The sequence below is a fragment of the Aotus nancymaae genome, unplaced genomic scaffold (assembly GCF_030222135.1).
Source record: "Aotus nancymaae isolate 86718 unplaced genomic scaffold, 86718_ANA_hifiasm-v0.15.2.pri h1tg000020l, whole genome shotgun sequence".
NCBI classification, from domain to species: Eukaryota; Metazoa; Chordata; class Mammalia; order Primates; family Aotidae; genus Aotus; species Aotus nancymaae.
Genome location: NW_026988432.1, coordinates 13,943,153 through 13,959,039, shown reverse-complemented (window position 1 = coordinate 13,959,039; position 15,887 = coordinate 13,943,153). Strand labels below are relative to the sequence as shown.

The following is a 15,887-nucleotide window of genomic DNA, read 5'->3' as shown; positions in this document are numbered from 1 at the left end:
AAGCGTTTGCTTTTGGACACGTTAAGTTTGAGATATATATTAGACATCCAAGTGGATGTTGAATAAGTAGTTGGATATATGGGTTTGGAATTCAAGGGCAGCAGAAATGCAAGAGCTAACAGCGTATTAGTGACATTGGAGGCATGAAGTTGCATGAGATCACCTGGGGTATGAGTGTTCACAGGGAAGAGGCTCAAGATGAGCATTCTGTTGTATTGTGATGTCTAGAGGTTGAAAATTGAGAGAGATTCTGCAAAAGAGATGGAGAAGGAGCAGTCAAGGAGACAGGCTGTGAACCAAGAGAGCATGATGACGCAGAAGTTAAAAGAAGGAAGTGTTTGATGGCAATGAGGCTCCTGAAGAATGAAGCCTCCCTGAGAGCAGAAACTATTCTTGATCATTTTTATATCCATAGCCCTCTACACTTAGTGCTGCTCCATCAATGTTTGTGGAACTGAATAGAATGAATTCTTCTTTCCTGACCTATTCTTGTCCTAAGATCACACATATTCCAGTATCATCTTTTTTCTCTTGGATTTTCCTTTTCCATTTCTATTTTCATAAACATGATGGCTGTGGTCTCAGAGCTGAGGGCTCTGACCACTTTCTTGTGGCAGAACCTACTTGTTAGTATTGCTTTCATGGAGGGTACAGGGAATGAGGTCCCACTGAGGAGATAAAAATGTGTAGGGAATTTTGCAAGTGCTGTCAACTTGTTTGTGCAAAAATGACTGGGATGGAGATGTTCTCTTCTTGTGACACTGCAAAAGTGGGTAGTCTAGTGGGAAAGTATCTTGATTGGCCGATCTGGTGCAGCTCAAGATTTTTTCTGCCCAAATTCCAGGAAGAGGAATGTCTTAAAGCATGGAAATTCAGAACACAAAGATCCAATTCCTTTTGATCTTTTGCTCCAGAACAATTATAGATTATTTAAAAATATACACCAATGATAGTAAGATAGGTTTTAATTGTTGGCTGAAGGAATAGTAAATCTTCTATTCATTAGAATCTAAAACTACTGTGAATTCCCCTCTCTAGCGTTTACTAATTTCTCAGAAATTGTGATAAGGGTGTGTACTTTTTCATGAAGCGGTGTGCCCTGATACTTAAACTCATGAAATGTCATAACTGAACTCCAGATCCTATCTGTAATTTCAAGTGATGTTCTGATAATTTTTTCCCTTCTGTTCTCAGGCAGTGGATGGCATAAAAATGGGTTCTCTCAGCACAGCTAATGTTGAATTTTGCCTTGATGTGTTCAAAGAGCTCAACAGTAACAACATAGGAGATAACATCTTCTTTTCTCCGCTGAGTCTACTTTATGCTCTAAGCATGGTCCTCCTTGGTGCCAGGGGAGAGAGTGCAGAGCAATTGGAGAAGGTATGGAATTCCATAGAGATTTGCCGAGGGCCGAGAAGTTTTTATACCCCCTCTGGGTCAGCCAAATGAATTCTATATTTATATCAATAAAACTACCATCTTGGGAGAGAAAAAAACACATTGAGTAGAGCATATTTCTTAAAAATTGATAATAGTTTGACTAATTTAGTATGCTGTAGTGCAAATGATGTAATGCGTGGTCTCTTCCTTACTATCAATGGGATCACAAATAAATCTCTGCAGTTTACTTTTAGAGTCCCTTCTTTCAGTGATTTAAATGTGACAGAGGTACTATTATTGTCCTCTAGAAGGTTAAATTTATAATAAACCTAATGCCATTTTAGGCATTACCAAGTTTAAAAAACTTTTCGTGATTACATTTGAACTTCATAAAAGTTAGGGATTGTTATCCACACTTTACAGATTGAAAAACTGAGACTCAGAAAGGAAAGGTGACTTTTCAGGTTATATAGGCTAACATTAGAGATTTTTCCATTAGATATATTTTTATTGCAATGGAAAGTAGAGGAGAATATCACTTAACAACTCTTAGGATACTTGCAAATCTTATTATTGTTTGTGCTGGGAAACCATGTAAGGTCTTACATAGCCCCAGATGGATACTGTCCTAGTTAACAGCCTAAGAACAGTAGGGACAGAAGGGCTTCGTGGATAAGAGATTAGTCCCTGGAGCTTGACAATGGTCTGAAGCAAGCTGCTTGATCCCTCTTGGACTTATTAATAATTTCCCTAACATAAAATGAGGGTAATAGTATCTACTCATAAAGTTGTTGGGAAGGTTAAATAAGATATGTAAAGACTTAGTTTAGGAGCTGAGTTTGGAACATAACGTTATTAAATGTTAGCTATCACTATTGGTCTTGATCTAAAATAGAAAAGTAGATAATTACAACTGCAACCTTTGCAGACTGTACATTTCTTCTGATGTCAACACATCTTTTTTTTTTTTTTTCTTTCCTAGGTGCTTCATTTTAATCATACTGTAGACTCATTAAAACAAGAGTTCAAGGACTCACCTAAGGTACGATAATATTATTGCTGAGCTGTCAAATGCTCTTTAACCTAAGAGAAGGATGAAATAATAGTCTGGGTGTTGAGTAGAAGAGCTCCTTCTGCCCATGAAGGAACCGGGTATGTGTCCCCCTTGAACCTTCCTGATGAAAACTACAGCCTGTAGAGTTTAATGTAATAATGATAATGATAACAATAACAATAATAAAGTTTCTTAGATTTTATTACCTGATTTATTGCCATCCTTACTCAAACATTTTTGTTCCTATATGGATGGTGTCTCATGTTGAGTCTGCCAGTCTTGTCTATGTGGTGTTAGACTTTTCTGTCTAGAGAGGGGACTGATAAAGGATCGTGTTGCTTGGTATGTATAATTATATGCTAGGAAAACATGGCTTGATGCTGTCTAACCCACATGCTCTGAGACTATGGTCTCCAGTTTTTTCTAGTAGAAGGATTCATTTTGACATCAAAATTATATAGAACTCCTATATGAAAATACTTCTGTTTGATTATGATTGGTTGAGAAAATACATAAATGCATATAGACTCATAGAACACCAGCTTCACCGAACCCAACTTACTATTAAAAGTTCAAAGTCCATGGTTTAGGAACCATTTGCTTTAGGGAATGCTTTAGGGAATATAGGCATATTCCCTATAATGTCCATAAATTCTTAGCCATCTTTCAAATGCATCAAAGCTGCAGTTTAGCAGAATTGCTACCACTGAGGAGCAAGTTAGTGTGTAAAGTCAGTTCAGTGAAGGGCTGAGCTATTTGATTAAATGACCACATGAAAAATGGAGACGTAGAAAAAAGTGTGAGAGAAGAGAAATGATTCTGTAACTACAAAAGCAGCAATTACACTGGAATTATTGCCCTGAACACCCCACTGGGATCTTTTTATTTATAAAAACTGCCTTTGAATTAAATCATTAAGACCAACAAGTATGCATGTATTATGCAGTAACTTATAATTCTGCACACAGACTGCAGCCGAACTTACAGAGTGGTGAAACTAATGTGCTAGTCAAAATCCAAGGAAGAAAAATGTTTGAAACTCATTTCCTTATATTCACAGCCTGTTTGTTCAGAGGCAAACATCTTGGTCTCTAGATAGCTATCACTCTCCAATGGCAAAAATCAAGCAATTTAATACACCGTTCTTTGTTCACTAATGCTTCAGTGCTCTCAAGCTGGAAGAATTCATTCTGACTTTGATGTCCTATTCTCTCAAATCAACCAGCCAGACTCTAACTATGCTCTCAGCATTGCCAACAGACTTTACGGGACAAAGATGATGGCGTTCCATCAGGTAAGTCCATCTGGAAGAGTGGTCAACAACTTTCTTGGCACCCTCTGAATTTCATACCACAACATTGATGAAGAGTGAGAAGAGCCACATGACATTTATCATTAAGAGACTGACTTTGAGCTGACTTACAGTTTCAGTGAAATGGTTTTACTGAAATTCTCATGTAAAGTTCTAAACATCACATAAAAATGACTTCTGCAAGATCCCTAAGGCTGTCCAAGAACCAAGGTCAGGGATGAAGCACAAAACAAAGTAGGTAAGAACCATCCCTGTGGACCAGAAGAAAAACAAAATCAATTCTTTGTATCTTTTTCAAAGGTTCTTAATAGTGGAATATCAAGAAGTCGTTGAAAGTCCATTGGATTGTGAGCCAAGAGAAAGGAGTTCTGTTTCCATTTAGATTATATAACTTTGGGCAAGCAGCTTCTATCTTTGAAATGAGAGGATTAGGCTTAGTTATGTCTAGCTCCAATATTTTAACATATGCCCTTTACCAACAGCATGGTCCTATGTAGCTTTATTGAGTGTTTACTCTGTGCCAGTCTTTCTGCTTAAGACATTACGGGCTTTATCGCCTATAATCCTCACATTGTGCTAAGATATGGGTATAAAATTTCCATTAATTCTACATACACACTGTGAAGCAGATTCTGAAAAATCAGGTTGACAAAGGTCACAGATATATTTAAATGGCAAAGCCTGGATTTGACCCCTATCCAAATCCATCCTCCTGTTTTTAATTGCTACATCATCCTGCTGTGGTTGAGGTGAAATACAAGCTTTTGTTTGACCAGGGTTATTTAAATGCCAGCTGGGTGAAGCTAGATGAAGCCATGAATTTCTAATGTTCTTCCCTGGCCTGGCTGATCAGGTTATGTCTTGGATGTGATAAGTTTCTGACAGTCAGAATATTTACAGCTTGGGGTAGGTATTATAGATGTTTAGAGTGTATTTTCTTTTACTGCTCTGTAAACATATAAGGAATGATTTGTGGAGAGTGTCAGAGTGGTGGGGATTAACAATCATGGTCTTTCGAGTTGGGGTGCCTTCTCTCATGACTTTGCCTTCCCAAAACAGTGACCCAGACATAACAGTAGATAAATGTGGATTTGGGATGATCGTGATGGCATCTGATCCTGAAGTGAGAAGGTCCTCATTCACATCATGAAGATTGTCTTGAACTATGTCATGAGAAAGACCTTGTTATTTCAGGATTCTGGCTGGAAAAACGTTCATCTCCTGGGCTACGGAGAGTTACTTAAGGTTGTTTCAATCACAATTGGATCCAGCTCAGGACAAGATTCATGCTGAGGCCCAGACTTTGCTTGTAGTTAAGCTTTGTTTTTCTTCTTTGCTAGACACATCTTTCATATTTCAAAGTCTTGTATCATCCTATTAAGTTCATGATGGGCACTGGGTCCCACTGGGCTATGGAGGTATGCTCCTCAGGTCTCAGGAATTGAATCATGGCAACCTCATTTGGGTCCATGTAGATTTCACTGTTGTTTTGACCGAAAGGTAATGGAAAATCTCCTGTTCTATAAAAATCTAGGGCCACGGGTGGTCATCAATGATGGCTCCAGAATGCTACACAGGAGGGTCTTGGGAGTAAGAATTTTTGGTTAAAAGAAAAAGTAATTTCTTTATACTGAGTTTGCACACCACTTTGACTTGGATAATATGCTATAGGTGAACAAAATAATACATTCTTTAAGATACTTTTGTTCACACTTTACATAAATTTGACAGAAATGCCAAGTATCTACATCAGATCATGTTTTTATTATTAATTCTATTTGTGGTAACGTGTGAGGAGATTGATATATATCATGGGAGAAACCTTCTGTTAGACCTCAGAAAAGCAAGTCACTGAACCACTCTGCTTCTCAGTTTTCCTGTCTATAACCTGAGAGCAGTAACTCCCATGTCTGCTTTGAAGAGGAAAGAGTAGGGATAGAGTCAATGGTGCTCCTTGTATTGCAGTTTGTCATTTTGCTTTGAACACTTTAAAACTAAGAAAGCCAATCATATGGCAGAAGTAACAACAAAAGGTTTCTGAACATTCCTTTTAGAAGAGTTTTGGATTTTGTTAAATTTATTTGTTTTATTAAAAATAAGTACATATGGATTCTGCTTCCTCTCAGACTTGTTTATAGGAACTGCTTTTGTCTCTTCATTAGAATTTTAGAACACATCAAGATGTAGATTTTTGTTTTCCTTACACTGTTTTTGATGCTGTTCAATTATCATTTCTTTTACAGCAATATTTAAGCTGTTCTGAGAAATGGTATCAAGCCACGTTGCAAACTGTGGATTTTGAACAGTCTACAGAAGAAACGAAGAAAACAATTAATGCTTGGGTTGAAAATGAAACTAATGGTAAGGATAAGTCAATATGTGCCTCCAATCTCTGTCTGTATTGTGTTGATAAGCTACCTGAGTTGTCTTGCTAACAAGGAAGCTGGCTGAAGTCCCATACCTGACGTAGGCAGATCATCAAGAAAGGAATGGGCCATATTTTAAAATACCCCTTACAATCAGCTGTTCTATAATCTATACAAAGTGACTTTTAGAGTGAATACCATTTCTGTTTCATAAATGTGTGGTCCATTCTGCAATTAAAATTAATTAAATTTAAATTTACTTTTCACAATTAAAACACCCATATATATTGATAAATATTTCTTAAATGGCACGTTAAATATTTGTTACCAAGGATATATTTATTTTTTAAAATTTAGAAACATTTGGTAAAGGAAAAATTTTACAGATATACAAAGGTAAAGAGAACATGTAATGAACCCTATTTACCCATCACTATACTGTAACAGTTCTCACTAAGGACTGGCCTCACTCATGTAATCTCTCACCCTTTCTCCAACACCTCTTTAAGATTATATTGCAGTAAATTCTAGATATTATATCATTTTCCTACACATATTTCACTTTGTTTTTCTCAAAAACCACGATTATCTCAATAGATGTAGAGAAGGTCTTCGACAAAATTCAACAGCCTTTAAGCTAAAAACTCTCAATAAACTAGGTATTGATGGAATGTATATCAAAATAATAAGAGCTATTTATGGCAAACTCACAGCCAATATCATACTGAATGGGCAAAAACCGGAAGCATTCCCTTTGAAAACTGGTACAAGGTAAGGATGTCCTCTCACACCACTCCTATTCAACATGTTATTGGAGGTTCTGGCCAGGGCAATCAGGCAAGAAAAAAAAATAAAGGGTATTCAATTAGGAAAAGAGAAAGTCAAATTGTTTCTATTTGCAGATGACATGATTGTATATTTAGAAGACTCCATCGTCTCAGCCCAAAATCTCCATAAGCTAATATGCAACTTCAGCAAAGTCTCAGGATACAAAATCAATGTGCAAAAATCACAAGCATTTCTATACACCAATAACAGACACACAGAGAGCCAAATCATGAGCGAACTCCCATTCACAATTGCTGCAAAGAAATTAAAATACCTAGGAATATATATATTTTCATATCTGTTAATTTACTTAGCACAGTGGTGTTAAAAATGCCTCATCTCTTGTGCTAACTCTAATCTGCTGGTAGTAGCTGCTTGGGAAGTCTGTATTGAGAGTCTGAGGCTTAAACTTAGGTTACTTGAAAAAGCCCACAATTGAGCCAGTAGACACTAACTCTGTGACAGTAGAGATTTTTGTCTGTTTAGTTTCGTGTTAGAGTCTGAGTTTCGTGCTACAGTGAGTGGAACAGTGCCCGGCATTTAGAAAATGCTTAAGTTTTTTTGGCATGAATGAAAAGATGATTAGTGTTATCTGTCATGGGTGTGCATTAGGGATTCACATGTTATATATTTATGTAGAATATTACTGTTATTTCATCATTTGTTTATATTTTTATTTACCATTTCATTCAAAAATATACATTGTACACTTAAAGTTAGATATTGCCATCACATGCAGGATTGTGTTAGGCCTAGAAGTTCAATGAAAATTAAAACCTACATGAAGCTTAAAGTTGTCGTTCAGATATTCCTATGTTTCAAATTGTAAAAGAGATTACATTCCAAAAAGGTGTTATAAATTGCAAAGTACCAAAATGCACCAACAGGGCTAGATGTTTAATTTTGATCAGTTTATTTACAAAGCAATTCCTGGCATAATTTTGTGAATCTTGATATTCAGATATGTGTTTGCTTTAAGTGCCATTATATATTTGTGCATTAAAAGAATAAGTATTTTAAATACTTAACACCGGGAACCCAAATAGCATTATTACTTCATTACTGTAGAAAGATGTCCTCCAACTATCAAACAAACAGTACTTGTGTGTGTTTGTACAAAATAGCACTTCTGCCTCCATGTGGCTTTTTCATGTAAGAATAACTTGTTCTCCACAAATACATTGTCCTGAAGGGCAGGGGCCATGCGTCTCCCCACTACTTTCACAGCCCCTGGGGCATAAAATAATAAGTATTTAAAAATACTTAACATATTTGCACGTACTGAAGTGCTGGTAACTATAAAGTCTAGTAAATATTAAAAGTAAGCCACAAGAAATTATTAAGTAATATTTAAATAAGCAGTAATGTACAAGAAAGCACTGGATAGAACTAGGCATAAGACAAATTGATTTATCACTAATATACTAGCTACTCCCTGGATGCCATCTTCTGATTAAATAACAAAGCATTCAATATTCTCTGAAATAAACTTCATTTGACGAAGGCTCCGTGGCCAAGAGATGAAAGGAGTTCTTCTGGTATCTCAAATTTACGAATAGTCTTAAAAAAGAAATGGCTCTAAATTTCTTAGGACTCTTCAACTCTCTACTATCAATAAGTTCAAATCCAAATACAATTATCTTATTTTTTATTCAAGGAAAAGTCACAAACCTCTTTGGAAAGGACACAATTGACCCTTCATCTGTACTGGTCTTGGTTAATGCCATCTATTTCAAAGGACAATGGCAAAATAAATTTCAAGAAAGAGAGACGATTAAAACCGCTTTTCAGCTAAGTGAGGTAAGTATTTTATTTTTGGACTGATGACAAATGTTGGAGAATACAATAATCATTTAAGGACAATTTAGAAAGATTTAGTGATTTAGTGAAAATGTTGGTCTAGGTTTCTGTTGGTTCTTTTTATCGTATTTTCTACAAATTTTTATTTTTCCTTTATTAAGTAACAATAACTTTTATCACAGAGCGCCCACCTGGAGACTTGGGATACTAAAATTCTCTGGCAGAGAAGAAAACCCATTCTTTCCTTAATGTTCTATGGGTGCATTATTTCTATATATACAGCGGTTATTTTCTCCAACAGCACACTAAAGCTATCTGTGTTATTTTTTTTTAGAGAGTTTCTTGAGGAAAGATTAAAAAGGAATAATTTAATACTATACCATTTTTTTTCCACAAAAATCATGTTAGCTAGAAACCCTGACTTTGTTTTTGGTAGACCAAGTTCCCTATACATATTATTAGAACAATTCAGTCTCTAACCATGACTTATTTTAAATTTAAAAAATGGATAACCTTTGCAAAGGGAGTAATAAGGCATCTACTGTGCCGTTTCTATTATACCCATGCCTTTAGAGTGTGTATGCAGATATTCATGTTAGGCAAGGCAATCAGTATTCACACATGTGCACTCACATATGTAACTATACTACCTAATTATAATCTTTTTCTTCTTAACAGGGTAAAAATGTAACTGTGGAAATGATGTATCAGATTGGAACATTTAAACTGGCTTTCGTAAAGGAGCCGCAGATGCAGGTTCTTGAGTTGCCGTATGTGAACAACAAACTAAGCATGATTATTCTGCTTCCAGTAGGCACAGACAATCTAAAACAGGTAATGCAGTTAAAGCATGTGTACATGTTAACGCATGCACGCACACACACACACACACACACACACAGTGTAACTCATGACATCAGTGTAGTCATTGATTCACAATCTAGGCCTTAGTAGAATTGCCCCAGGGGCTGTGAAAGTAGTGGGGAGACGCATGGTCCCTGCCCTTCAGGACAATGTATTTATGGAGAACAAACTATTCTTACATGAAAAAGCCACATGAATGCAGAAGTGCTATTCTGTACAAATATACATGAATACTGTTTGTTTGATAGTTGGGAGACATCTTTCTACAGTAATGAAGTTATAATGCTATTTGGGCTCCTAGTGTGCAGAAATCTGATTAAGCCATCTTACTCTCAGGGGCAGTATTTCTGAGGCATTTGTAACATACTTTCATGGGCTGACCATTTTCAACATCTCAGTTTTGTGGAGAAATGGGCACCAACCTCATTAAGAAGTGGTCACGGTGGTGAAAGGAGTTTAGATCCATCCCCCTTTCCCCAGCTGCAGCCAAAGCTGCCCAGCACAGAACAGGCTATCCTTCTAACAGCTGAACTTCTGGGAGCCTGCAGAGGCTGATACACGTGGATGGGATGGCCACACAATTAGGAACTTCTAAGCCAGGGAGTGCTGGCTTGAGGCAAAAACACTGTTGCATAGGTGAGCAGGGTGTGTGTGTCAGGTGGTAGGGAAGGCTTCTTGAAAGAGCAGGGTCAGGACATAATCTGGATTAAGAAGTGAGATGGGTACCAATTGAGAGGGAGCTGTAGTAACAGCAGTGCAGCTGTGGCCATGAGAACAGGTATGCTTGTGGTTGTGGTCAAGTCAGAGGGAATCAGGTCCTGAGGGCCTGTGGTTGCCTGGAGTGAAAGATATTTAGAGACATAAAGCAGTTTGGGAGCAGTTTAGACTCTGCAAGAAGTTTTCTAGAAGCAGACTATGGGATTAGAATGAAGGGGTCAGAAAGGGTTTCCTAGTAGAGCAATTTCAGTGTGAGCCTTGCTGGATGAATAGAAGGTGAATAGAATTCTATAGAACAGAATCGCAGGGGCCCTGCTACACCAAGCACAGCAAACAGCAGTGCAAATGCCTTAAAGCAAGGTAGCATGAGCTGTGGTACAAAGTCATGGTCTCTTGGATGTGGGCAGAAAAAGACAAAAGGAAAAGACACTTTGGAAGAAAAACCACCTTTACTTCATGGTGAATTTTATATTGTCATGGTAGGGAGTAGTTGCCAAAATCATTTTAAACTCTCTGAGTAGAAAGATGGGCTGTGACACAGCATGGTGGTTTGGAGCTGTGGACAGGGCTGGCTGGAGAGTTCAGTGCTCGAGGGGGCATTTGAAAGGTTTACAAACAAATGATGAAACTGGATGGAGAATGAGAAGTTAACATGCTGAGGCTGCTTTGGGAAACCTGATCATTGACGTGGGAGCTGACATGCTGGGCAGAGGCGCAGGTGGCCCAGAGTTCAGCTTCAGGAGCAGCTACCAGAGACAGCAACAGAGAAGGGCACCAGAGGATGAAAGCTCTCAGAGTGCATGCGGATCCTAGCATCAGGGATGCCAAACGAGAATCAAGGTCATAAATGAGGGTGTCGTGAAACATTTCAGATATGAGAACCGGGAAGAAATAGTTGAGTCCATCCAGGAAACAGGATGATGATGACTTCACAGACAATAGAGGGAGAAGTGCATTGAAGCATGCATGCTGAGGAACTCGAGGGAGAAGACTGTAGGATACATACTTCAGAAGACTAATTATCAAATTTGGATGAGAAACAGACGACAGCAAAGGGAAAATGTGGCTAATGGTATGATTTTGTTCCCAGATAAGTAGATTGTATTAAAGGTAGAAAAAGTGACAAAAATTAAACTACTCACACTGAGAATTAAAAAAACAAATGACATCTAATGCAGAGGTCATGTGTTTGGCTCATGTGGGCTCATCTGTATTTTGTCTCTTAGATAGAAAAGCAGCTGAATTCAAAGATGTTTCACGAGTGGACCAGTTCTTCTAACATGATGGAAAGAGAAGTTGAAGTACATCTCCCCCGGTTCAAACTTGAAATGAAGTATGAACTAAATTCCCTGTTAAAATCTCTAGGAGTGACGGATATCTTCAACCAGGCCAAAGCTGATCTTTCTGGAATGTCACCAGCCAAGGGCCTATATCTATCAAAAGCCGTCCACAAGTCATACCTGGATGTCAGCGAAGAGGGCACGGAGGCAGCAGCAGCCACTGGGGAGAGCATTGCTGTAAAAAGTCTACCCATGCGAGCTCAGTTCATGGCGAACCACCCCTTCCTGTTCTTTATAAGGCACACTGATACCAACATGATTCTATTCTGTGGCAAGCTTGCCTCTCCCTAATTAGATGGTGTTGAGCAAGGCTCAGAGTTGCAGAGGAAGTGCAGAGACAATCCTGTGACTATCCCATGACCAAAAAGCTTGTTCACGCCTCACACACCTCTGTGCCTCAGTTTGCTCATCCGCAAAATAGGTCTAGGATCTCCTCCAACAATTTCATGAGTTGCGAACCTGAGGCTTTGTTAGTTAATCATAGAAGAAGGTGAGAAAGTCTTTCTGGCTTTCTTATCTGTGGTGTCTCAATTGAGTGCTGTAACATGATCAAGAACATAATCAGTGGCATGAGCAAGCCAATGAGTAAAATTTTAAGGGATTAGATTTTCTTGACTTGTATATATCAGTGAGATCTTGAATAAGCAACCTGACATCTCTACTTAAAGAAAACCAGCTGAAGGGCTTCAACTTTGCTTGGATTTTTAAATGTTTTACTTGTAAATAGAATATGGTGAGTTTTAGTTCAAAATTCTGTGTTGAAAAATAATAAACCCATGAAATACCTTAAGCTCTGTGAAGACTTGTAATATATGGCAGCAATCAAATGGCTTATGAAAGGATACTGTGAATGTGGAGAAGTCGAATTCAGTCAATATTTTAGTGGAATTTTTGATCAATTCCTTGACTTGAATTGAATTACACTACTGAATTGAATAATAGATTTTCTCCTCCTCCTTCTCCTGCCCTTCCTCCTTTCTTCTCCTCCCCTTTCTCTCCCTCCTTCCCTCCCTCCTCCTCCTTCTTCTTCTTTTCTTCTTCTTTTCTTCTTTCACCTCCTCCTCTTCTTTCTTCTGTTCTTCTTTCTTCTCCTTCTCTTTCTCCTTCTTCATCTTCTTTCTCCTCCTTCTCCTCCTCTTCCTCCTCCTCTTCCTCCTTCTCCTCCTCCCCCTTCCACTCTTTCTTCTACTCCCCTCTCTCTCCCACCTCCTCCTACCCACCCTCTTCTCTAGCAAGTAAAGGTTTAAAACAGCAAAAGACATAAGTCAATCAGAAGATTTTTGTTTTAAAGAAAGCTTCCTTTTATACTCAGGACAACATGAAGCAATAATCAGATGAGTGGCTATAACACATGTACTGCCTTCTCAGTGCCTTCTTGGTGAATATTTTCTCCTGGAACTTCCTCAGAGGTCTGAGCAGTGCAGGAGTCCCCCAGTTATACCTTCCCTAGTCCCATCTTACAAGAGCTGGCCTGAGTCAGCCGTTGCTTCTCTCCTAGGTGACATTGCTTTTGACACCTCCTAGGTGACATGGCTTGAGTCAGACATTGCTTCCCTCCTAGGCAACCATTCTTTTAGGACAGACAGTGGTGGCAGTCACTGAAATCTGTTCCTTTCCCCTTGGAGCATTGAAGAATATGGTCTACTTTAATCTTCAGTAATGATATTATAAAACTGCAAGCATGCAACAATCTCAGCAAAGTGTAAGACTGAAGAATATCTACTTACAATAGCGTACAGCTTCCTTGCTGCACTGAATGGCTGTCGTGTTGCACGTGGTTGTCCCAGTGATTGTCTCCCAGGCCCATTTGTCACATGGCATAAAGACAAGAAGCTGCCTTGGCCAATGTCACAGGATAATCCAGGAGTCCACAGGCACAGTGGGTTTAACTGTGGTAACATGGAGAGACATGAAGCCACAGTGAAGGGTGCAGGAAAAATAAGAATGGTCTTTTGGTATCTACATTTCACCCTAAGCATTGTGAGGATGTCACCTGGAAGTGTGGGGGTCCTCGGTTTTTGTCTTTTTTTGAGAGAAAGAATTTGGCCAAGAGACAATTTAGCAAAAAGTGTTTATTGAATGAGAATACACTCCAAGAGAGATGTGGCTTGACCTGGCTGGAAAACAACCCATAGAGTCCTGTGTTGTGGTTTTTATTATGTCAGACTTTTTATTAAAGTTCCCACTATATATATGGCCACTACTGTCAATTATAAAATCTTTTTCTCTCTCTCTCTCTCCATATATATATATATATATATATATATATATATATATACACATATATATATATAATCTCTATCTATCTATCTATCTATCTATCTATCTATCTATCTATCTATCTGTTTATCTATGTCTCTCTGTATATTGGGGGTGGGGAGAGAGGGAGAGAAAGTTTATTTAAAGGAAGTGGCTCATGCAATTATGGAGGTTGGCAAATGCAACATCTGCAGGGCAGGCTTGATATGCAGGGAAGAGTGGATCCTGCAGCTTGAGTCTGAAGCCAGTCTGGAGGCAGAGTGCCCTCTTCCTCATGAGACCTTAATCTGGCTTCTCTTAAGGCCTTCAGCTGATTGCATGAGGTCTACCCACACTATGGAGGGTAATTGGCTTTACTTAAAGTTTACTGATTTAAATGTTAATTTCATCTAAAATTGCCTTCACAGCAACATCCACACTGGGGTTTGACCAAATATCTATGGGCCTAGCCAAGTTGACACACGGAATTTGACCATCACAGGCACCAAGGGGGCGAGGAGGTAAATGCAAGCTCTTTTTCACCCTTTGAAGAGCTAACAGAAACTGTGCCTCTGCCAGTATAAACAATATAACAAACCAGCAAGATTTATGGAAAAACCCACAAAAGCAGCCTTGTATTCCCCTCATATTGTTGCTATAAAGCTGCTTAGAGGGAGATTCATCCCTAGCCCCAGCATGAAAACTCTGACAGTTCTCATGGCTTTCTGGTTATACCTAAAATCTAGAAAATCTGTGATTATTCCACATCATGAACATAATCAGATACAGGAATTAAAAGATATAGGCCTAGATAGTAATCTAAACCCTTACAATTTCTCAGGTGGTCTGGGGACCACAATACTGGTCTCATACGGGAGCTTGTTAGAAATGGAGAAGCAAAGTCTCCGGCTCCAACCCAAACCCACGGAAGGAATCAGAGCCTGCAGTTTAACAAGCTCCCCAGTTGATCTGTGTGCACATGACAGTTTGAGAAGCACTGATCCTAACTACAAGCCTAATTTTATAGTATATCGTCTTCCCTCCCCACAGCTGGGGCAGGTGCCAGGAGAAGCCTGGGATCTAGAAGAGAGGGGTGATTCTTCCCACCCACCTGCTGACTCCTAAGGAAAAGCAGTAAGGGAGAAGTTGACCAGGGAATGGAATAGTCCTGCAGATCTACAAGCTGGTGTCATGCTCTGGACCTGACATTTTGGGTGTAGGAGCTGTTGTGGGTTCCCTGGACAGAGGGCCCCTCTGCTCCCTCCCATGGGCAGTGCTCTTCCTGCTGGTGAGCTGCTGGCCCCAGTAACATACCCCACAACCCTAATGATTAAGCTCCCTTCCCTTTTTGGCAGGGTCTCTTCCTCTTGCTTGAGGTTTATTGACTTTCTCGGCATTATTAGTTAATATTTTCCATCAGATTTGTAGAGTGTTCAGTCATTATTTCTTTAAATATATTCGTGTGTGTATTATGTACATATGTTTTTGCTACAGGCAAAAACTGCGATTACTTTTGCACCAACCTAAAAGTGTTTTTCTTTTTAAAAAATATTTCACTGGTGACAGAGCCTGATCCTGTGGAAGCACGGTTCTGGGGCTTTGCTAGTGTGGATCTAGAGTAGCTCTTACTGGAGGGCTGTGGTCAGCACACTGCAGCCTGAGGGCGAAGTCCTGCCTTCCACCTAGATTTGTACGGTTTTGAAGCTACCGCTGGTTTTGTATGGCCAGTGGTCAGCACTCGGAAGGAACAGCACTGTGAGCCACTAAGACACACCTTGGTGTTCCCTCCACTCTCACTTCTCCTCTCTGCTCCCCGTCCCCAGTGTCTACTTCCTCAGGCACCATATGATGCAGCAGAATCTCAGTCCATGAACCAGTGACTTACCAGAGACAGCCACAATCTCCAGGAGGAAAAAAGATCTGAGTGTTTTTGGGACTGAGAGAGAAACTGACCCAGGTGGTAGCACCCCTTCCCACCTGCCTACCTG

The 15,887-nt window shown here is 39.1% G+C and overlaps 1 protein-coding gene across 1 annotated transcript; it reads left to right on the top strand.

Annotated features, from left to right (window-relative positions):
* Positions 1-1,212: 1,212 nt before the first annotated feature.
* Positions 1,213-11,952, top strand: SERPINB11 (serpin family B member 11). The gene is made up of 7 exons (XM_012465368.2): positions 1,213-1,380; positions 2,363-2,422; positions 3,600-3,728; positions 5,990-6,107; positions 8,598-8,740; positions 9,419-9,574; positions 11,548-11,952. The coding sequence occupies exons 1-7, from the start codon at positions 1,213-1,215 to the stop codon at positions 11,950-11,952; spliced, it is 1,179 nt and encodes a 392-aa protein (XP_012320791.2).
* Positions 11,953-15,887: the final 3,935 nt, after the last annotated feature.

Bases quoted from the DNA above. Each gene is read 5' to 3' on its own strand.
- SERPINB11 (XM_012465368.2), top strand. From the start codon at position 1,213: ATGGGTTCTCTCAGCACAGCTAATGTTGAATTTTGCCTTGATGTGTTC. The intron at 3,729-5,989 runs GTAAGTCCATCT...TTTCTTTTACAG, and splicing joins AGATGATGGCGTTCCATCAG to CAATATTTAAGCTGTTCTGA. The intron at 9,575-11,547 runs GTAATGCAGTTA...TTTGTCTCTTAG, and splicing joins GCACAGACAATCTAAAACAG to ATAGAAAAGCAGCTGAATTC.